Raw genomic sequence first — 23,095 nt, forward strand, 5'->3', positions numbered from 1 at the left:
AATTTGATAGTAACTCTTTACTTGAGTAAATAAGAAAAGTATACTAGCTGTTTCATATCTCTGATTCGTCTGTGCGCACTGAAATCAGGCAGTGGCTATATATATACCATTTACGTCCAAAACACATACTTTCTCAACAAGCAGTTTCTTCATTTCCATCTAATTAATATAAAACTAGCACCAAATGTTAGTAAAATTTGGTTGAATTTGATCAAGTCCACTATATCCTTGCCAGCTATATGATAAAATATTAGATTTTTCAAATTAAAATTATCTATTATCACCTACTTTTGTAAATTTTCCGTGACACTACTTGAACAGTGAGCTTTAACCGCAACGAAGCAACTGGGGTGGAAATGTCTTAACGCTTTGCTTTTAAAGCTTATTTCATATGTTTTGAAACTTAGCTTGTCATAGTAAATTTTCTCCGTGATATGTTCTTTTTATAGCTTGTTTTTAAATTGACTGTTGAAAAATATTATCTTAAATTGAAATCAAATTACTATCATGCAATGTATAGAAAAAAATGTTTTGAAAAGTATTAAAAACTCACGAAAGCTATTTAAAGCAAAGTTCAAACAAGTTTCCACCTCAGTCGTTGCGCCGCTGTAAAAGCTATAACTGTTGGAGCAGGTGTCCTGGAAAACTATTTCAAGTATTAAGAGAAAACTGGCTTATTGATCTTTAAAAATTGATTTATTGTAAAATACGGAAAAAGTCTGAAATTCGATTAAATTCAAAATAAAGTTTTCTTTTCGATGCGAATGAAATCTGGAAAATTAATGGAATGCCCTGAATTTTGCTCCTCTAGCTAATTTTTTCTCAAGGTTGCGTTGCCGTGATCTGCCCCAGGCAGATATGGGCGATTTCTCCGAAAAATTCACCATTTCTCTCAAACTGCGCATGCAAATTCTCAAGTGATTTGAGAAATGCATGTGCGTGTGCCGCCGAGCAGTGATGCAGTGCAATAATAAGTGTATTTTTGTTCGTTTTTTAAACCTTGGCCGTGTAATATTAACATTCGCAGACCTTTTGCAAAAGAAATCTTATGTCAAACAAATTATATTATGCTGTTGCTGGGAATTTTGATTTCTGGGCTGTAAAATAACGTCCGATCGATACTGCCTGGCAAAACGCAAGGAGATGCGCGATTACTCCGAAATATTTCACCATTTATCTCCAAATACACATTCATACTTTCAAGCGATTCATTTGAAAAATGCATGATGTGTTCCGCCTGCCGCCGAGCATAGTGTTGCAGCGCAAGTTGCAAACAATTTCTTGTTGCAAACGCACTCAATCCTGAGTCGTGTGTAGCGAGGAAAAGATAAATTAGGTTCGACTACTTTATTTATTGTTTTGGTCTGCATAATTTATTGTTTAAATAATCAATTAATTTTCAGTGCAAATCAAACACGAACGCTTTAAATTTAAATTACTCATATTGCCGCTTTTTTGTTTGATAATTTTCTTTTTATCTTTTTTACTATTTCTTTTATTTGTTGATGTTTGAGAATTCCCTCATGAAGATCACAAAAAACGCTCATTTAATAAACACCCGCCGCTTTCACTTTTCAGCACACGTAGTTCCGACACTCCGACAGCTGGCGCGTGATGGCAGATGCATTGAGTATAAAAATTGTCATGAGTGTCTGCCTCATTGTCAGTTAACACGCGATATTGAACATTAAATTTTAAATTTCACTCCTTGAAGGTGTCAAGGTGAGTATTTAATGAGCATCAAAGAAAGGCTTAATCTTGTCCTTATCATTTTAAATTTTTTCGAATTTTTTCGCTGCTGCTGTCGATAGCGATAGCATTACAAAACCCACCAATCCAGGAATTAATTATATGCATATTTTGTGCCGAATTTACCTGATATGGTAATTTGTATGAACGGTGAAGAGAAGCAAAATCATAATTTCTCAATTATGAGATCATTTAAAACATAATTCCCCACCTATTTAGAGAAAAACGATCCCAATCAATTCTAATCATATATATTCTTATATCTTTATGTTTGGCTGCTGCATGGAGTGCACCTTGATCATGTCATCGAATTCATGAAAATCAAATAAAAAGGGTTCCTTCTTGAAAAATAAGATATAAGATTTTGAATTGTCTTTATTTAATTTGATTAACATTAAGATAATATGCGTACAAGTAAAGAAATTAGCAAAAATAAACTTTTTCAGTATGAAAATAATTTATGTAATATTAATATGTGCATACATTTTTTTAACCTATGTTAATATCAAAAAGGTGTTATTCACCACCGCTAATTAAAAAAATTCCATACGCCATACAAAATTAGTTTGATATTCCTTAAAATTTAATGAAACATTTGAACAACATAATTACGTAACATAAAAATTTAAAAGAAACTAAACCACCAATTTTCCTTTGATTCAAAATTTACATCCTTTCATAAATATAATAGCTTCGTCATTTCTTTGTCTCCTTTTTCAGCGGCCAATTGAACGATATTTTTTCCACCTTCTCCCGGCTCTACAAGTAAGCCAGGAAGCTTTTCAATCAGGTACTTGGCACTTTCAACTTTTTTATTGAACACACTGAAGTGCAACAAATTTTCCGGCCCTCTTTTCACTGTCAAATCTGAGCCAAGTCTCACCAATTCTTCTGCAGCAACAATGTTGTTATTATAAAACGCATGGTGCAGTGGTGTATACCCATCTTCGTCTTTTCTGTTCACATCGAGTGAATACTTGTTTACGAGAAACGTAATAATTTCCTTTCCATGTGACGTGTTGTACGCAGCGAGATCCAAAACTGACAATTTTCGTTCTCCAGCCAAAGCATGAGGGTCAAGGCCGCATTTGTCCACCAACCATATGCACATGTCCAAGTCTGCCTTATATGCTGCGATGTGAAGAGATGTGTATCCATCCCCGCGGAGGTCTTTTACCAGATTTTGATTCTTCTCTTGTAAAAATTTCGCACATTTCGTTTTATTCTCTCTTACGCAGTAGTGCATTAAATTTTCCAGATTATCGGAGTCATTGGTGTCTGATCGTATTACTTTTAAATCTGCGCCAAGTCTCACCAATTCTTCTGCAGCAACAATGTTGTTATTAAAAAACGCATGGTGTAGTGGTGTATACCCATCTTCGTCTTTTCTGTTCACATCGAGTGAATACTTGTTGACGAGAAACGTAATAATTTCCTTTCCATGTGACGTGTTGCACGCAGCGAGATCCAAAACTGACAATTTTTGTTTTCCGGCTAGAGCACGAGGGTCAAGGCCGCATTCGTCCACCAACCATTTGCACATGTCCAAGTCTGCATGCATTGCTGCGATGTGAAGAGATGTTTTTCCATCCCCTCCGAGTTCATTTACCAAATGTCGATTCTTTTCTTGTAAAAATTTAACACTTTGCATTTTGTTCCTTCTCACGCAGCAGTGCATCAAATTTTCCAAATTGTTGGAGTCATTGGTGACCCTTTTTGCTGTTAGGTCTGCACCGAGTTTCATCAATTCTTCGGCAGTTTTGATGTTGTCCCTGAACAATGCCTTATGAAGAGGCGTAAAATCGAGTTTGTCTTTTGCTTTCACGTCAAAGTCAAAATTGGAAACAAAAAACTGCACCAGTTCAGTGCCGTGCGATGTGTTGTATGCAGCACAGTGAAGCACGTTTTGCTCATTTTCATTCTCCGTTAAAGCTCGAACGTCGGCGCCTTCGCTCAAAAGCCACTTGCACATTTCCAGATCGGCGTAGAAAGCTGCTACGTGAATCGTTGACCTTCCATGCTCTCCATATTTGTTTAAAAGTCCCTTATCATTGCTGTGCACGATTTTAGCCATTTCCAAATTATTTATCTTCACACAAATGTGCAGCAGATTGTTCTTGCTTAACTCCCCTTTAGGAAACATTAATTTGAGCAATTTTTCCGCAATTTTAAAATTCTTCGCTCTGATCGCATAGAAGATCGGTTCCTTTCCGTTTTTGTCCTTGGTATCAACTCTCATCTTCAAAGAAGTGAAGTACTCAATCACCTCCAATCCGTGCTTCTCGTTCAACGCTGCGTAGTGCATCGCGGTGGCGTTGAAGTCTTGGCACTTGGCGTTGATGGCGGCGCCGTCTGCAACGAGGCGCCGACACGTATCCACTCCGTCGATCGCCGCCGCAACTTGAAGAGGAGTTTTCGTTTGTGTGTTCTTGATGAAAGAGTTCTTGTGGACATCATACGAGGTTGGCAGATCGGACATCGATTTAATCAGATGGTCCATAATATCTGCCGCCATCTCCCTTTTCCTGAAACACGTGAATCAACAAACACAATTTTGATTAAAAGGGTTTCATTTACAATTCCGAGAATAGCAAAAAAATAGTTTAATGATTTAACCTATTTTAAGAAAATTATCTAGACAGAAATTTTTCAACTCTCTATTTATAGGAAAAAAGTCGCAGGCTAAAAGGTTGTGTAGTTTTTCAAATCAGACAGCTTTGGAAAAAAATATTGACCGAAATTTTGTTTCAATTGCAGCAATGCCATTAATATTAAATCTTTTTTACTGGCAGTGCGTAATTACAATTAAATCAGATCCGGAAAGTTTATAGTTGCAAGTGCTGAAAACTCATTATTAAAACTGAGAAGGGTGTAGCTGACCCGTCTTTCTTTCTCTTTTGTCTCTCGCTCTCGATTTACGTGCGCCTTCCTCCTTTTCTCTCTCGCTCTCGGCGAAGGCGCGTAAATCGAGACTTTTCGTTGCTGCCTGCGTTCATATATCTATTAATAGGCTGCGAGTGACGAGTGAGTGAGTGGAACTCTGAGGAGAGGAGAGGCGCCACGCCCGGCACCCGTGCTTACAATTCAAGAGCCGCTCGATGGACCGAAATAGGTTTTTCCTACGCCGAATCTTCCTCCAGTACATTCTATTAATTGATCATTAAATAAAACAAAAACCAATTCAAATGATTAAAATTGCTGTTACAGCTTTGAGACCAACGACAAACACTGAAAACGCACGACCGAATCTCCCGGCCGGACGAGAGCGAGTTAAACGACATGACCATTGCGTGTGGAGGTTAATCAATCGGTCAGTGAAGTATTTTCATAAATTTTCATAAGGTTAGGAGCCAAATTGACACAAACTTAGTTTACGCAAAGATATGCGGGAACTTCTACTTGTAATATATTATATATGCAATCATTCACAAGTTGTTGACTTTGGGATATTGATTGAGCAGCGAGGGAGTGCACTTTATTTTTTATCTCCACGACGCAAGAGATAAGTCGCACACCAGCAGAATCAATCGAAGCCATATCAGAGAAAGATAAGAAACCATCATCTCTGTTCTATAGAGTGCCGCGTAATCTCGACAGATTATTTTCTTATCAATTTGATCCTGTTTGCAGCGGCCTCCGAGATGAGCATTGCCCGCCGCGCTGCTCTTTCTATCTTTTTCCCTGAGGAAATTTTCTTTCGATCTGAACTGGCAAATATTCGTCGCTTTCGGTAAAGTTCATGCTCATCATGGCCCAATTCCTCAGCTTCATCCTGTCCACCTGTGAGCCGAGGACAAAGCCGTCCGACGTAGTGCTTTGCGCGGGTCGCGGGTTTGAGGGTTGAACCCGCAAAACCCGCACCAAACCCGCGGGTGCGGGTCCAGATTTTGCAAAAGATATGGGTGCGGTTTGGGTGCGGTACGAAATAAGCGGGTTCGGTGCGGGTTTGGGTTGAAAATTTGTACCCGCGCAAAGCACTACGTCCGACGTCGGACACTCGCAGTCTGCACAGCGGCTTTTGGACTGGAGCTTCCGCTCCTCTCCCATTTCTCACTCTCAACCGCATTTTCTACGAGCACATTTATCAATTAAAAAATGGCTCAGACGGAGCAACAACCATTTTAGATAAAAATAATTGATGGTAATACATACAAACGAGACGATCAGGCGGCGTAGAGTGTTTTCATGTTTTGGTCCAACATTGGGCGTGGCACTCATGGAAGATGGAAGCTGATTTTAATGGGGATTGAGATAGGAAGAAAAGTCGAAATTCTTGAACTTGAGATATTTCTATGCTTTTTAATATTAAAGCACTTTCAATCTGTTAATTTACCTAAACTCTGTAATATTTAATAACACTATAACAGTCTTAAACCGCCTGAGTGCCTTTTCAACAAGTTCTTGCTCCGATAATTTTAACTCCTGGTTGAGGTAGGAGAAGCAACAACAAACTGCGACTTGGTCGTAAAAGGCGTGGTCGCCGTGGTATGGGGATTTGACATAAAACGAGAAGATACCTTCGAACTTTGATTTTTTAATTATTTTGACTTGACAAAGCTGTTAAAATAAACATTTAAATAAATTTTTGAATCTTTTAATTTAGCAACTAAATCGAGTTTATGATGATTTTATCAATTAAATTACAAAGTTCTTGATATTTATTGTTGGTAATTGGTTAAACCTGCTCCAAACCGCGAAAACAGAATGAGGTTTATGAAAGGATTTGAAAAATGAACAAAGAACTTTTTTAAAATTGCTGATTTAGAAATAAGATAATTAAAAAAAAACAAGTAAAAAATACAAAAATTAAGCTTAATCAAGAATTATTCTCGAAAAAAGGGTAAAAAACCTACAAAGTAGCATTGAACTTTCTTCTCCTTATCTTACTCACTACTCACAAAAGAGGCGGAGACGGAGATCATCACATGCTGTTTTGTTTTTGTGTTCATTTCATTTTTACTACTTAAATCTTGCTAAAATCGCCGAATGTTCAACAAGAAAGCTTAAAGCTTTTAAAGCATTCATTTTTTAGTCATACAACGATGAGCAGAACCAGAAGAGTGGAAAAAACTGCCATTCAAAAGCCGCTGTGCCGTCTGTGCGAGTGTCCGACGTCGGACGGCCATGTCCTCGCGTGGCAGGTGGACAGGCTCAAGCTGAGGAAATGGGCCATGAAGGTCATGAACCTGACGGAAGAAGACGAAAACTTGCCGGAGGTGGTCGAAGAAGACGCTTTGATCTGCTATTTTTGCATCTGGCATGCCGAGTATGTTATTTACGAGTTAACAAAATTGCAGATATTTAATACTCACGCGTGTTTTAGGTTTGGGGATGAGTCTGGAGACGAGGCTGTGGCTTGGTGGCCGAAAAACCTTGATTTGGAAGAAAACGCTAGGGTGCTGCGGGAGAATTACTCAGGTACTTTGGAATTTTTAATGGAGATAATATCCAATTTAATTTACACTATTTAAATTTTACAGTTGGAGAAGTAGACCAGTGTTGGGTGCAGTTGGAAGAGGTTGATCTGGCCAAATACGAGAAGAAAATTCCATTGGAAAGCAAAGAAGGCCAAGGATTGTGTTTATACTGCGGCAACAGTTTCAACCATCTGTTAGATCACGTCCGAGTGTATCACAAAGAAGCCATCAAATGTGGATATTGGGGCTGCACCACATTCTTTCACACCGAGGTGGAAAAAGAGCAGCACATGGATTTTCACAAGAAACCGAACGAACCATGCGAAAGCAGGAAAATTCGTTGTAAATATTGTGAAAATGTTAATATTTTTTCCTCTTTCCCGACGTGGAGGAAGCACATGAAACGCAATCATCCAGAACTTCCGGTGGCGTGCACGCGTTACGGTTGCAAGGAGTACTTCAAATCCAAGTCTGAAATGATTCTCCACTTAAACTCGTTTCACAATCGAGCCGTAAATCAAGATGTTTACCAATGCAAGCATTGCGAGTATTTCACCACATTGAAGCACTTGTTGAAACGACACGAAGAGGCGAAGCACATGCCAAAGACCTTCAAATGCGACCGTTGCGACACCAAATTCGGCTCGAAATGGCAAGTGGAAAGGCACTACAAAGATTGGCACATTTTCGACAAGTGCAAATCTTGTGGCCAGGACGTTTCTCTTGGGTACAAGGCAGACCACGGAAGGCCATTGGTTTGCTCCAGATGCAAACGCAGTTTCGAGTGCTCGGGTTTGTATCAATCACATAGGAAGAGCTACCGAGGAACCAACTTTCGATGCGGAGAATTCAAACGCCACGTGCAACAAGATGATTCCAAAACTAGGATTTTTCGGTGCGACCATTGCGACTTTTCGACATTTGAGAAGGGAGAACTTTCGCGGCACATGCAACGCAAACATTTTCCAAAGACGATTAAGTGTGATGAGTGCGACAATTTTTTTTCCGCTAATTATCTTCTCAAGTATCACAAGCGCAGGTCGCACGAATACGTTCGTTGCGCAGATTGTGTTCAGGAGATGCTCCGTCAAAAAATTTACAAACACCAGCTTGTCAAGACTTGCCGGCGCTGCGGACGCAAGTTCAAGTGCTCAGGACTTTTTCAAAAACATTGTTTGAAGAGCTGTCAGAATAGAGATTTTTCTTGTAACAGTGCCAGATAATTTACAGCCGGAAGTGTCGCCTGAATTCATTTATTCGCTTGTGAATAAATTGTTTTAAAATAAATTGCGAAAATTCTTGCATATGAAATTAAAAAATCCTATACCAGAATATTGTCCTTTTAGCAGTAATTTTGCTACAGATCCGGTTTTTGGGGTGTTTTTTCGTAATATTGTTCATGAAAATTCATTACGGAGTCCGTACAAAAGGCAAAACGTCTATCCTGTAATTTTCGCGATTCCACAGGAAAAGGATTTATTTATAGCTAAGCACACACCGTTTTTAATGATTCCTAATTTTTAATTTAAGACTGATTGCCGGTCGCAAAACTTTTAGCGCTGATTCTGAATCTGACAACGTGATGATTTTGTTTTGGTGGCCGTAAGGGGTTGATTTGGTTCGTGGGGTAGCCTATTTTGGCAGACGGGATGACGGTCAACGTCAAAGTCGACCAAAAGTGTCACAAATGCTGCCGCAAAATCCAGATATGATTTTCCCGCTGACGCGTAAAGCCTTCATAACGAAACACAGAAAATAATATCGGAGGAATCCACGAAGCCAATCAGATCGCCGCAATCAAAGTGCGCTGAGTGCTGATTGGTTCAATCTAGAAACCAGAGCGGATTTAGACAAGGAGTTAAGAACACAACATCAATTTTTACATAAGTTAGCTAACTCGTATGCTGTCTATGACTATATATTCAAACTAAATAAATTTAAACAAAACATTTGTTAATAAAAGTTAAAAAATGACCGCCATGAAGGCAAAAAATGTTTAAGTTTTTCTCTCCTTCTCGTACACACCACTGAAAACGGGGGCGTTGTCATTGAAATGAAAACAACTGATAATTAATCGATTGCAAACTAAACACGCGATTTTACAGAACGGATTATGCGAATAGCAAGAACATCGCGAAAAGATTTTCTTTAAGACCGCTCGCACACAAGAAGAAACTGGACATTCAAAATTAACGAAAACCCCTTTTTGGGAAAGATTTTCTTGGATAGGGAGCTAAATAAGAAATGCAACCGATAACCAAGGGAAAAAGTGGCATTCAAAAGCCGCTGTGCAGACTGTGCGACTGTCCGACGTCGGACGGCTACGTCCTCGCGTCGCAGGTGGACAGGTTCAAGCTGCGGAGATGGGCCATGAAGGTCTTGGACATGCCAGCAACAGATGGAAATTTGCCAATGTTGATCGGAGAAGACCATTTGATCTGCTATTTTTGCCTCTGGAAGGCAGAGTGAGTTTTTCCGAAATTATTAAGCGGCAAATTTTTTATTTGACGTGTGTTTTTAGATTTGCGGATGAGTCTGGAGATGAGTCTGTTGCTTGGTGGCCGAAAAATCTTGATTTGGAAGAAAACACTCAGATTCTTAAGGAGAATTATGCAGGTACTTTAGGATTTTTTTTTAAAAAAAAATCATTAAGAGCGTAATTTCTACTGTTTTAATTTTACAGCTGGAGATGTAGAACAGTGTTGGGTGCAGTTGGAAGAGATTGATCTGGAGGAATACACAAATAAGGAATCCCCTGAGAAGAGAGAATTCGACATTGATCAGGCTAAATACGTAAAGAAAATCACTAACAAAAGGAATAACAATGGAGAGTGTATTTACTGCGGCAAGAAATACAACGAACTGAATAAGCACGTCAAATATATGCACAAAGATGCCATCAGATGCGGAATTCGGGGCTGCGGGACTTACTTTTACTCCGAGGAGGATAAAAAGCAGCACATGCAGCAGGTTTCACACAAGAAACGAAACAAACCACGGGAGAAAATTCCTTGCAAATTTTGTAAAAACATCACACTTTTTTCCACATTGAAACTGTGGAGGCGGCACATGATACACGACCATCCGGAATTTCCGGTGCGGTGCTCGCGTGTAGGCTGCAGAGAATATTTCAAATCCAAGTCTGAAATGATTCTCCACTTCAACTCATCTTTCAAACGAACCATAAATCAAGAGTATTGCGAGTATTACACATCAGTTGATTCTCATTTGAGAAAAAACGAAGAGGCGAGGCTCAGTCAAAAGATCTTCAAATGCGACAGTTGCGACGCCGAATTCGGCTCAAAATTGATACTGGAAACGCACTACAAAGAATGTCACACGCTCAACAAGTGCAAATCTTGTGGCCAGGACGTGGCTCTTGGATCTCACAGAAAGCCAACGTTTTGCTCCAAATGCAAACTCAAATTCAAGAAACGATTGCGTAAGAAGAGCTGCAAGCAAACCATCTTTAGTCGCGAAGAGCGTGGAAAATCGTTCAGGAGGAGAATGTTGAAATGCCACGAGGAAACGAATTTTCGCTGCTTCCATTGCGACTTTTCTTCATCTGACAAGAGCAACCTGACGACGCATATGCAACGTAGACATTTTCCAAAGACCATCAAATGTGAAGAGTGCGACAAATTGTTTTCCTGCGAATCTATTCTCAAACTTCACAAAAACAGTTGGCACGAATACGTTGATTGCTCAGAGTGTGATCAGGAGGTACGCCGTCAAAACGTACAAGAACACCTGCGCGTCAAGACCTGCCACCGCTGCAAGCGCAATTTCAGGTGCTCAGGATTGTATCAGTTGCACAGGAAGAGCTGCAAACAAACCCTCTTTACTTGCAAAGAGTGTGGAAAAACGTTCGAAATGTGTTGCAAGTTGAAGGTCCACGTGCAAACTGTTCACACCAAAAGCGTCAAAACCAAGATTTTTCTCTGCAACCATTGCGTCTATTCTACGTTTGATAAGAGATGCTTGCACCAGCACATGCAACGCAAACATTTACCAAAGACGATCAAGTGTGTAGAGTGCAACAAACTGTTTTCCTCTGAATCTATTCTCAAGCTTCACAAATTCAGGCATCACGATTTGGTCCATTGCGCAGAATGTGCGCAGGAGATACGCCGTTATTCCATGATTAATCACCGGCAAGTCAAGATTTGCCAGCGCTGCAAGTGCAAGTTCAGGTGCTCCGGTTTGTATCAACTGCACGAGAGGAGCTGCAAACAACCGCCCTTTAGTTGCAAAGATTCCGGAACTTCGTCCACCACATCTCAAGAGTTGAAACGCCACGTGAGAAATTCTCACACCAACACTGCCAAAACCAAGATTTTCCTCTGCCACCATTGCGACTATTCTACGTTTGAAAAGGGACACATGATGGAGCACATGCAACGCAGACATTTACCAAAGAGGTTTAAGTGTGAAGAGTGCAACACATTGTATGCCTCGGATATGCTTCTCAGGCTTCACAAATTCAGGTATCACGAATTGGTCCATTGCGCGGAATGTGCGCAGGAGATTAGCCGTGATGCCATGTTTGATCACCGGCAAGCCAAGACTTGCCTCCGCTGCCAGTGCAAGTTCCGGTGCTTGGGTTTGTATCAATTGCATAGGAAGAGCTGCAAACAATCTTCTGGGAACACTAGTCGCCACGTGCAAACTGTCAATAACACGGAGATTTTTCTCTGCGCCGATTGTGGCTATTCTACATTTCACAAGAGCCACATGTCGGAGCACACGCAACAAAATCATCTTTCAAAGACGATCAAGTGTGAAGAGTGCTAAACATTTATTGACAAGTACCCGAAAGTGTAAAAGTATGAGTGATTTGTCTAGTTATTTTTTAAAATTATACAAGTTAAAAAGGAGTGCGCACATTGGATATATCAGTAATCGAAGATTTTTATTGTTTATTGTGATAAATGCCCGAAAATTAACGTCTTAAATTAAATGTCTGTGTTCATTGACGTATAAATTCGTATTGGTTGCCGTAAAATAAAAAAAGTAAATAATATAATTAAATGGATTAAATGTATACAGCTGCATGTATATTTTATGTATTCCGAAAAATTCTTGTGTGTTCTATTATTAAAACCTTGCAGAATATTGTTCCTTGTACACTGATTCAGTTTTTGAGAGAATAAAATTTGTTTCTCGCCTCGAAAAATAAGTTTTAATGCGTCACATACCAGCGAACTATTTGTCTCAACGCGTGTAACGAAACACAAATCAGAGTAACGAGTAAGCCAATCAGATCGCAGCAATCAAAGAGCGCTGAACGCTGATTGGCTGCCTCTAGAAACACGAGAGAGTAAAGACAAGGAGCTAAGCACAGTAAACACGCAACTTCGATGTTAACGTATTTCAGTCAAATTTAGAGCTGACTAACATCACAATCATGATAAAAGAGCAGTAAAGCCTAAAAAATTACAATAAATTTTAAAGAAAGGGGTAATACAAACAGAAACTTTTTCATTTTTCTTCTCCTTGTCGAACTCACCACTGAGAACGGGGGCGTTGTCGTTGTTGTGACAACAACTGGCTGCGAATCGATTGCAAACCGCCAACTCCCGGCACTCCCGGCGTCCCGGCTTTACAGAAAAATAATGCAAGAAACAAGAACATCCCGATTTTCTTTACGACCGCTAGCCTAAGAAGGAACTGGGCATTCAGAAATAACGGAAACCGCATTTGGGAAAGATTTTCCTGGATGGGGAGCCAAATAAGGAGTCAAAACATGCAGCCGACAGGAGTCAAAGAAGGAAAACCTCCGATTCAAAAGCCGCTGTGCAGACTGTGCGAGTGTCCGACGTCGGACGGCCACGTCCTCGCGTCGCAGGTGGACAGGTTCAAGCTGAGGAAATGGGCCATGAAGGTCTTGGAGCTGACAGCAACAGATGAAAATTTGCCGATGTTGATCGGAGAGGACCATTTGATCTGCTATTTTTGCATCTGGAAGGCAGAGTGAGTTAATTTTCAAGATGATAAAATTGCAGGTTTTTAATTTTGACGTGTGTTTTAGGTTTGATGATGAGGGTGGAGATGATTCTGTTGCTTGGTGGCCGAAAAACCTTGATTTGGAAGAAAACGCAAAGGTGCTTCGGGATAATTTTTCAGGTACTTGTTAATTATTAATTAAAAATAGTCACAGGAGTAATTTCTATTGTTTAAATTTCACAGCTGGAGAAGTGGTACAGTGTTGGGTGCAGTTGGAAGAAATTGAACTGCCCGAATATGAAAAGGAAATCCCTAAAAAGAGGAAGCCCGGCAATAAACATTGTATATACTGCGGCATCGATTACAAGAACCTGATGGATCACGTCAAACTGAGGCACAGCGAAGCCATCAAATGCGGATTTTTTGGCTGCACCACATATTTTCACACCGAGGAGGAAAAAGAGCAGCACATGCAGCAGGATATCTACGCGAAACACTTCACACGAAGGGAAAGCAGGAAAATTCTTTGCAAATTTTGTACGGAAATCACATTTTTATCCACATTGGATATTTGGAGGACGCACATGACTCGCTTCCATCCGGAATTCTCAGTGCGGTGCTTGCACTTCGGCTGCGAAGAGTACTTCAAATCCAAGTCCGAATTGATCGTCCATATCAACTCGTGGCACAAACGAGGCTTAAATCAAGATCATTTGCAGTGCAAGCATTGCGAGTACTACACAACAAATCATAAAAATTTGAGACGGCACGAACAGTTGATGCACAAGCCAAAGATCTTCAAATGCGACACTTGCGACGCCAAATTCGGCTCGAAATGGATATTGAATACGCACTGCAAGCTTCGTCACACGTTTGAAAAGTGCGAATCGTGTGGCCAGGACGTGACTCTCGGGGCTATAGCAGTCCACAGAAAGCCATCGGTTTGCTCCAAATGCAAACTGAGTTTCGAGTGCTCGGGTTTATATAAATTACACAAGAAAACGAGGTGCCTAGAAACGATCCATAGATGCGCAGTGTGTACACAAGTATACGCGACGGCTTGGAGATTGAAATTCCACGCGAGTAGAGTTCACGTCACAAAAGCCACCAAGGCTATCAGAATCGAGATTTTTCGCTGCCACCATTGCGACTATTCTACCTCTACTAAAAAAAACTTGCAGTTGCACATCCAACTGACACATTTTCCCCAGAGGCTGAAGTGTGAAATATGCAACACATCGTTTGCCTCGGAATATTTTCTCGAGCTTCACGAGCAGAATTTGCACGAATACGTTCATTGCTCCGAGTGCAGGCAGGAGATGCTGCGTCATGACGTGATTAATCACCAGAAGATCAAGTCTTGCCGCCGCTGCAAGTGCAAGTTCAGGTGTTCACGTTCGTATCAGTTGCATTGGGAGAGCTGCAAACAAACGCCATTTACTTGCAAAGAGTGTGCAGAATCGTTCCCCTCGAATTGGAAGTTGAATCGCCACGTGAAAAAGGTTCACACCAAAACCGAGGTTTTCGTCTTCTGCGCCCATTGCGACTATTCAACATTACGCAAGAGTCGCTTTTTGGAACACTTGAAACGCAGACATTTTCCGAAGACCATCAAGTGCAGAAAGTGCAACACATATTATGCTTCTAAACATTTTCTCAAGCGTCACAATAACAGCTTCCATGAATTTGTGCATTGCGCAGAATGTGCGCAGGAGGTAGGCCGTCACGCCATGTATGGACATCGGACCGTCAAGACTTGCCGCCGCTGCAAGTGCAAGTTCAAGTGCTCAGGACTTCTTGAAGAGCATAAGAAGAGCTGCCAGAAAAAATGAACATGTGTTTTGTCTAGATATTTTGTGTAAAATTATACAAATTGAAATTTAAAAAAAAGGAGTGCGCACATCATTTCTCAGTTTTCAAAGATTTTTATTCTTTATTGTGACGGATGTCAGTAAATTAACGGTTGAATTAAATGTCTGTGTTCTTATATAATTCAAGAATTACATTGATGTATAAATTCGTATTGGTTGCCGTGAAATAAAATAAGTTATATAATTAAATGTTCAGCTGCATGTATTCCGAAAAATTCTTGTGTGTTAAATGTTAAAATATTCAAACCTTGCAAAATATTTTTCCTTGTACACAGATTTAGTTTTTGAGACAGAATAAAATTTTGTCGCGTCTCGAAAAAATGAGTTTTAATGCGTCACGTACCGGTTTTCATTTATATAATATACCTATCCTGAGCTGTAGTTTCCTTGATTTTAATAAGGGAGAGTTTCTTGTCTGCAGCATTATAAATTTGTTTCTGCTTGTCCAAGTACAAATAAACCGTTTCAACGACTCAAAATTTTAAATTTAAGAATTATTGCAGTTGAGCCTTCGAAATTCAGGAGAATTCGGCAAAAAAAATCGGAACCCTGAGACTGCGGTGCATGTAACATTTTTTCCCGCCGGCGTATTAGGCGCGAACGCCGCGAACTATTTAATTGTCTCCCTCCGCGCCAGCCCCTGCTCACTCATATGGCGCGAAAATGCGCCAGCTAAGAAGTTCTGCAGCCACACACAGGTGGCAGGTCGATAGCTTTTTAAACCAATCAGAGGCCGTCTCGGAGTTTGTTGCCTGCTACGCCCACGAAAAACTCCGCACATACGCCCCTCTTCGCCTCCCTCTGCCCGTGGGCGTAACCGGCAACAAACTTCGAGACGGCCTCTGATTGGCTTAAAAAGCTATCGACCTGCCACCTGTGTGTGGCTGCAGAACTTCTTAGCTGGCGCATTTTCGCGCCATATGAGTGAGCAGGGGCTGCTCCGCGCGGAACGAAAGACAAATCAATAACATTAATGAGTACGCCAATCACAACCGCAGCAATCAAACAGCGGTTAACGCTGATTAGCTGCCTCTAGAAACACGGGAGAGTTGAGACAAGGAGCTGAAAACGCAACTTCAATATTTAAGTATTTCAGTCAAAACTAGAGCTGAATAAGATTCCTATCAAAATAAAAGTACAATTTTACTAAAGAAATAAAAACAATTATTTAAAAATCAGTGAAAAAGACAGAGCAACTTTTTTATTTTTCTTCTCCTTGTCGCACTCACCACTGACAACGGGGGCGTTGTTATGACAACAACTAATCATGAATCGATTGAAAACCCCCGACTCCCGACCTCACAGAACAATAATGCAAGAAACAAGGACATCGCGAAAAGATTTTCTTTACGACCGCAAGCGCAAGAAGAAACTGGGCATTCAAAATTAACGGAAACCGCTTTTTGGGAACGATTTTCCTGGATGGAAAGCCAAATAAGGAGTCAAGAGATGCAGCCGCCGACAGGCAAAAAAGGAAAACCTCCGATTCAAAAGCCGCTGTGCCGCCTGTGCGAGTGTCCGACGTCGGACGGCCACGTCCGCGCGTCGCAGGTGGACAGGATCAAGCTGCGGACATGGGCCATGAAGGTCTTGGACCTGAGAGCAAGAGATGGAAATTTGCCGATGTTGATCGGAGAGGACCATTTGATCTGCTATTTTTGCATCTGGCAGGCCGAGTGAGTTAATTTTCAAGATAATAAAATTGCAGGTATTTTATTTTTACGCGTGTTTAAGGTTTGATGATGAGTCTGGAGATGATTCCCTTGCTTGGTGGCCGAAAAACCTTGATTTGGCAGAGAACGCTAAGATTCTTCGAGAGAATTATTCAGGTAGGGAATTTTTATAAAAATAATAAACAGCGTGATTTCAATGGTTTCAATTTTACAGCTGGGGAGGTTGATCAGTGTTGGGTGCAGTTGGAAGAGGTTGATCTTGACAAACAAACAGAGGAAATCCCCAAGAAAAGGAAACGACGCGTCGGTGGAGTGTGTATTTACTGCGGCAACCGTTACAATCAACTGATGGAGCACGTCAAACTGATGCATAAAAAAGCCATCAAATGCGGATTTTATGGCTGCACGACATATTTTCACACCGAGAAGGAAAAAGAGCAGCACATGCAGGAGGACATCTACGCAAAACACTTCAAACGAAGGGAAAGGAGGAATGTTCGTTGCAAATTTTGTAAAAACGTCAAATTTTCACGCTCATTGGAAGTTTTGCGGGCGCACATGAACCGCTTCCATCCGGAACTGGTGGCGTGCACGCGAGTAGGCTGCAAAGAGTACTTCAAAAGCAAGTCCGAAATGATTCAACACATCATCTCGTCGCACAAACGAGCCATAAATCAAGATCATTTCAAGTGCATGCAATGTGAATATTTCACTACGGTAAAGTGCAATTTGAAAAAACACGTAGAGTCGAAGCACATGCCAAAGACCTTCAAATGCGACAGTTGCGACGCCAAATTCGGCTCGAAACGGATAGTGAACAGGCACTACCAACTTTGTCACACGTCCACAAAATGCAAATCTTGCGGCCAGGAGGTGGTTCTCGGATACAAGCCAATCCACGGAAGGCCAACGGTTTGCTCCACATGCAAACGCAGTTTCGACTGCTTGGGTGTGTTTCTATTTCATAAAAAGATGTGCTGCGAAGAAAACATCCATAAATGCGAAGAGTGCGGAAAAGAATTCCCCAAGAGTTGGAACTTAGATTGCCACGTGGTTAGAGTTCACGCCAAACCTGTCAAAGCCGAGTATTTCCGCTGCGAGCATTGCAACTATTCGACATTACACAAGAGTCGCGTTACGGAGCACATGCATTGGAGCCATTTTCCAAAGACGATCAAGTGTGACGAGTGCGACAAATTGTTCGCCACTGAATCTTTTCTCAAGCATCACAAGCGCAGGTCGCACCAAAACGTCCATTGCGCAGAGTGCGCGCAGGAGGTGCCCCGTCACACCATGTCTAATCACCGGCTTTCCAAGGCTTGCCACCGCTGCAAGGGCAAGTTCAGGTGCGCAGGTTTGTACCAATTGCATTGGGAGAACTGCAAACAAACCGTCTTTACTTGCAAGGAGTGTGGAAAAATGTTCACCATCCATTGTGAGTTGAGTCGCCACGTGAAGAGAGTTCACACCAAAACTGTCAAAACCGCTGTTTTTCTCTGCGCGCATTGCGACCATTCTTCAACTGACAAGAGACGCATGTCGGATCACATGCAATGCAGACATCTTCCGAAGAAGATTAAGTGCAAGGAGTGCAACACAAGGTATGCCTCGCAATATTTTCTCAAGCGTCACATAAACCGGTGGCACGAATACGTTCATTGCTCAGAGTGTGGGCAGGAGGTACGCCGTCACGCCATGTTTCGACACCGGCGCATCAAGACCTGCCGCTACTGCGAACGCAAGGCGGGCTGCTCAGGACTTCTGGAACAGCACGAGAAGAACTGCCGGATAAATTCAAAGCAGCGGGGTCCAGATTCGTGCGTAAATTCCAAGCAGCAGGGTCCAGATTCGTGCGTAAACTCCAAGCAGCGGGGTCCGGATTCGTGCGTAAATTCCAAGCAGCGGGGTCCAGATTCGTGCGGAAATTCCAAGCAGCGGGGTCCAGATTCGTGCGTAAATTCCAAGCAGCGGGGTCCGGATTCGTGCGTAAATTCCAAGCAGCGGGGTCCAGATTCGTGCGGAAATTCCAAGCAGCGGGGTCCAGATTCGTGCGTAAATTCCAAGCAGCAGGGTCCGGATTCGTGCGTAAATTCCAAGCAGCGGGGTCCAGATTCGTGCGACGCGCAGATATGGCGTCCGGTGGATTATGGCGCGAAATAAAATTCACGTGAAAATACACGAAAATAACCAAGTTTTGGTCAATATTGTGAAATAATTTGCATTATTTGTACTAATTGTGTCTTTTGGATCGTAAAAACAAACTCTTGACACTCGAACGGCAATCAAAAGAGCTTTTTGCTTCCCACATTCAGACGCCATCTTGAACTTGCGCAGTGGGAACCGATTTTATCGCACATCTGGCTCTCGCTGATTCAAAGTTCTAGTGACAAGTGCCCGAAAATGTTCAAGTATATGTGATTTGTCTACGTATTTTTGTGAATTTATACGAACTTTAATTGGATCTCATCAATCAAAGATTTTTATTGTTTAATGTGACGTGATAAATGCCCGTAAATTAACGGGCGAATGAAATGTCTGTGTTCTTAGATATTTAAGAAGCGTACATTGCCGTAAATATTCGTATTGGTTGCCGTAAAATGAAATAAATATAATTAAATGTACAGTACAGCTGATGCATGTATTCCGAAAAAATTCTTGTTTGTCGAATTGTTCAAACCAACTAGAATATTGTTCCATGTGCACATCCAGTTTTTGATGGGAAGAATAAAAATTGTTTCGTGTCTCGAAAAAATTCAGCTTTTTGCGTAAGAACTACAACACCTTTTTCCTGTGCTGTAGTTTTCTTGATTTCATGGGAGTTTTTCTCTGCTGCTCTAACCAAGATATTACATTAAAGACTGCTTGCAAGCAACTTAATTAAAAATTAGTAAGTAGAATTTAGGGCATTAATATTCGATTGCAACTGTAAAATAAGTCAAAAGCGTGAGTCTTCCATACATAACAAAGGAAAAAATTAGACCACCATTTTGTGTAGAAACCAACCTTGAGACTGATGCATGTACCATTCTTTTCCCGCCGGTGCATTAGGCGCGAACTAGCAATAACGAAAACGCCAATCAGATCGCAGTTATCAATGAGCGCTGATCGCTGATTGGTTGCCTCTGGAAACTCGAGAGAGTTAACACAAAGGAGCTGAGCACACAACTTCAATTTTTACACGCATAGAATAACAAATCTAGAGCTGGCTAAGTTCACTATAAGAAAAAAGTATTTTAACTTTAAAAACTAAATAAATGTATAAAAAGTATTAATACAGACAAAAAAAGCGTTTGAGTTTTGTTCTCCTTATCGCACTAACCACTACGATTGGGGGTAGACGAGACGGTTGGAGTTCTTGACAACAGCTGACTTTCAATCGCATGGAAGCATGTAACGACGCTCCTTCACAGAACAATGCAAAAAGTAAGTAAAATCTGTGTTTTTTGTTTGATTATAACTCAGTACCACTTTCAATTAATAGGAACTGAGCATCGAATCTTGACAGAATCCCTTTTTGGGACAGATTTTCTTCGAAAGACGATTCAAACCTAGAGATGCAGTCGAGAAGAGTCAAAAAGGGAAAATCTCCCATTCAAAAGCCGCTGTGCAGACTGTGCGAGTGTCCGACGTCGGACGGCCACGTCCTCGCGTCGCAGGTGGACAGGTTCAAGCTGAGGAAATGGGCCATGAAGGTCTTGAACCTGACGGAAGAAGACGAAAACTTGCCGGACGTGGTCGAAGAAGACTCTTTGATCTGCTATTTTTGCATGTGGCATGCCGAGTATGTTATTTACGAGTTAACAAAATGGCAGATATTTTATTTTGACGCGTTTTTCAGGTTTGGGGATGAGTCTGGTGACGAGGCTGTTGCTTGGTGGCCAAAAAATCTTGATTTGGAGGAAAACGCTAGGGTGCTGCGGGAGAATTACTCAGGTACTTGAGAATTTTAAATTAAAACTTCATCAGGTCGATTTCTAATCTCTAAATTGTACAGTTGGAGATGCAGAGCAGTGTTGGGTTCAGTTGGAAGAGATTGATTTCGCCAAATACGAAAAGAAAATCCCTAAAAAAAGGAAATTGGTCAGTGGAGTGTGTTTTTACTGCGGCAACAGTTACAACCAACTGATGGAACACGTCAAACTGATGCACAAAGAAGCCATCAAATGCGGAATCTGGGGCTGCGCCACATTTTTTCACACCGAGGAGGAAAAAGAGCAGCACATGCAGCAGGTTTCACACGAGAAACGAAGAAAACCATGCGAACGCAAGGAAATTCGTTGCAAATTTTGTGACGACGTTCATTTATTTGCCTCATGGAAAACGTGGAGGTGCCACATGAGTCAAGCACATCCGGAATTTTCGGTGGCGTGCAGCCATCACGGCTGCAAGGAGATCTTCAAATCCAAGTCGGAATTGATTCTCCATGTCAACTCGTGGCACAAACGGCACGAACAAGGCTTAAATCAAGATGTTTACCAATGCAAGCATTGCGAGTTTTCCACCACGATTAAGTACAGGTTGAGACAACACGTAGAGGCGAAGCACATGCCAAAGATCTTCAAATGCGACAGTTGCGACGCCAAATTCGGCTCAATATTACTAGTGAAACTGCACTCTAACAGATATCACAAGTTCGAGAAGTGCAAAACTTGCAGCCAGGACGTTTTTCACAGACAGAAGGCGTTCCACAGAAAGGCATCGGTTTGCTCCAAATGCAAAGTCAGTTTCGAGTGTTCGGGTTTATATCAATTACATCGGAAGAGCTGCAAACAAACCCTCCTAAGTTGCACAGAGTGTGGAAAACAGTTCCCCTTGCCTAGCAAGTTGAATCTACATGTGAGACGAGTTCATGCTAAAACCGTGATTTTTCACTGCGAACATTGCGAGTATTCTACATATGAGAAGAGATACATGTGGAAGCACATACTACTCAAACATCTTCCAAAGACGGTTAAGTGTGAAGATTGCAACAAATTTTTTGCCACTGAATCAATTCTCAAGTACCACAAACAGAGGAGGCACGAATACGTTCGTTGTGCAGAATGTGCTCAGGAGATACGACATCATAACATGTTTCAACACCGGCGCGGCAAGACTTGTCGCTGCTGCAAGAGCAAACTGAAGTGCTTGGGTTTGTATCGATTGCATTGGAAGAGCTGCAAACAAACCCTCCTAAGTTGCAAAGAGTGTGGAAAACAGTTCCCCTTGCCTAGCAAGTTGAATCTACATGTGAGACGAGTTCATGCTAAATCCGTGATTTTTCACTGCGAACATTGCGACTATTCTGCAGATGACAAGAGATACATGTGGAAGCACATACTATTCAAACATCTTCCAAAGACGGTTAAGTGTGATGAGTGCGACAAATTGTTTCCCTCTGAATCATTTCTCAAGCATCACAAACAGAGGGGGCACGAATACGTTCGTTGTGCAGAATGTTCTCAGGAGATACGACGTCAAAACATGTTTCAACACCGGCGCGTCAAGACTTGTCGCTGCTGCGAGAGTATACTGAAGTGCTCGGGTTTGTATCAATTGCATAGAAAAGATCACACCAAAGACGGGATTCTTATCTGCGGCCGTTCTTCAATTGATAAGAGCCACATGTCGGAGTCCATGCAACTTCCAACGACGGTTAAGTGTGAATTGTGCGACAAATCGTTTGCCTCGGAAAATTCTCTCAAGCATCACAAATACAGACAGCATGAATACGTTCGCTGCGCAGAATGTGCTCTGGAAATAGTCAGCCGTAAAATGTTTAGACACCGGACCGTCAAGACTTGCCACCGCTGCGAGAGCGAGTTTAAGTGCCGGGGAATTCTTGAAAAGCATAAGAATACCTGCAAACAAACCCTCTTTACTTGCAAAGAGTGTGGGAAATCGTTCCCCGTGAATCGGGAGTTGAAACGCCACATTCGAGTTGTTCACACCAATACTGCCAAAACCGCTTTTTTCTGCCACCATTGCGAATATTCCACTTTTCATAAAAACCTCTTGCTGAGTCACATGCAACGCAATCATCTTCCAAAGAAGATTAAGTGTGGAGAGTGCAACAAATTCTTTTGCTCTGAACGTGTTCTCAGGAATCACAAATACAGACAGCATGAATACGTTCGCTGCGCAGCATGTACTGAGGAAATGGTCCGCCATGATATGGTTATACACCGGCGCGTCAAGACTTGCCGCCGCTGCCAGTACAAGTTCAGTTGCTTTGGTTTGTATCAATTGCATAGGAAGAGCTGCCAAGGATCACTCAAGAAATGCGAAGAGTGTGGAACATCGTTCATCAGGAGAGTTGATTTGAATCGCCACGTGAAAAACGTTCACACCAAAGCCGCGATTCTTAGCTGTGCCCATTGCGACCATTCTTCGATTGAGAAGGGCCACATGTCGGAGCACATGCGACGCAAACATTTTCCAAAGACGGTTAAGTGTGAAG

General features: G+C 41.6%; 6 protein-coding genes across 10 annotated transcripts; 5 read left to right on the top strand and 1 right to left on the bottom strand.

Annotated features, from left to right (window-relative positions):
* Nucleotides 1-2,006: 2,006 nt before the first annotated feature.
* On the bottom strand, nt 2,007-4,264 carry LOC135943799 (serine/threonine-protein phosphatase 6 regulatory ankyrin repeat subunit B-like). The gene is made up of 2 exons (XM_065490464.1): nt 3,416-4,264; nt 2,007-2,090 (listed from the first exon to the last, which is right to left on the bottom strand). Exons 1-2 carry the CDS (start codon nt 4,262-4,264, stop codon nt 2,007-2,009), a joined length of 933 nt encoding a protein of 310 aa, XP_065346536.1.
* Nucleotides 4,265-4,748: 484 nt separating this feature from the next.
* On the top strand, nt 4,749-8,469 carry LOC135943540 (oocyte zinc finger protein XlCOF6-like). Of its 5 annotated transcripts, XM_065490112.1 has the most exons (6): nt 4,749-4,888; nt 4,957-5,059; nt 5,380-5,479; nt 6,782-7,015; nt 7,073-7,167; nt 7,230-8,469. In XM_065490112.1, the coding sequence occupies exons 3-6, from the start codon at nt 5,391-5,393 to the stop codon at nt 8,387-8,389; spliced, it is 1,578 nt and encodes a 525-aa protein (XP_065346184.1). In that variant the 5' UTR covers nt 4,749-4,888; nt 4,957-5,059; nt 5,380-5,390; the 3' UTR covers nt 8,390-8,469. The 5 variants fall into 5 exon arrangements, with proteins under 5 accessions (XP_065346184.1, XP_065346185.1, XP_065346186.1 ...); XM_065490113.1 differs by lacking the exon at nt 5,380-5,479; XM_065490114.1 differs by lacking the exon at nt 5,380-5,479 and having other exon boundaries at nt 4,957-5,047.
* Nucleotides 8,470-9,258: 789 nt separating this feature from the next.
* Nucleotides 9,259-12,336, top strand: LOC135942577 (oocyte zinc finger protein XlCOF6-like). Its single transcript, XM_065488756.1, has 3 exons — nt 9,259-9,631; nt 9,688-9,782; nt 9,850-12,336. The coding sequence occupies exons 1-3, from the start codon at nt 9,411-9,413 to the stop codon at nt 11,958-11,960; spliced, it is 2,427 nt and encodes an 808-aa protein (XP_065344828.1). The 5' UTR covers nt 9,259-9,410; the 3' UTR covers nt 11,961-12,336.
* A 549-nt stretch (nt 12,337-12,885) lies between these two features.
* On the top strand, nt 12,886-15,208 carry LOC135943800 (zinc finger protein 431-like). Its single transcript, XM_065490465.1, has 3 exons — nt 12,886-13,139; nt 13,198-13,292; nt 13,356-15,208. The coding sequence occupies exons 1-3, from the start codon at nt 12,886-12,888 to the stop codon at nt 14,942-14,944; spliced, it is 1,938 nt and encodes a 645-aa protein (XP_065346537.1). The 3' UTR covers nt 14,945-15,208.
* A 1,057-nt stretch (nt 15,209-16,265) lies between these two features.
* Nucleotides 16,266-19,402, top strand: LOC135944190 (zinc finger protein 429-like). The gene is made up of 3 exons (XM_065490981.1): nt 16,266-16,659; nt 16,718-16,812; nt 16,871-19,402. Exons 1-3 carry the CDS (start codon nt 16,406-16,408, stop codon nt 18,814-18,816), a joined length of 2,295 nt encoding a protein of 764 aa, XP_065347053.1. The 5' UTR covers nt 16,266-16,405; the 3' UTR covers nt 18,817-19,402.
* A 783-nt stretch (nt 19,403-20,185) lies between these two features.
* LOC135943801 (zinc finger protein PLAG1-like) lies at nt 20,186-21,778 on the top strand. Its single transcript, XM_065490466.1, has 4 exons — nt 20,186-20,437; nt 20,495-20,589; nt 20,651-21,357; nt 21,698-21,778. Exons 1-4 carry the CDS (start codon nt 20,211-20,213, stop codon nt 21,776-21,778), a joined length of 1,110 nt encoding a protein of 369 aa, XP_065346538.1. The 5' UTR covers nt 20,186-20,210.
* Nucleotides 21,779-23,095: the final 1,317 nt, after the last annotated feature.

This window comes from Cloeon dipterum, chromosome 4 (assembly GCF_949628265.1).
Source record: "Cloeon dipterum chromosome 4, ieCloDipt1.1, whole genome shotgun sequence".
In the NCBI taxonomy this organism is placed as follows: domain Eukaryota; kingdom Metazoa; phylum Arthropoda; class Insecta; order Ephemeroptera; family Baetidae; genus Cloeon; species Cloeon dipterum.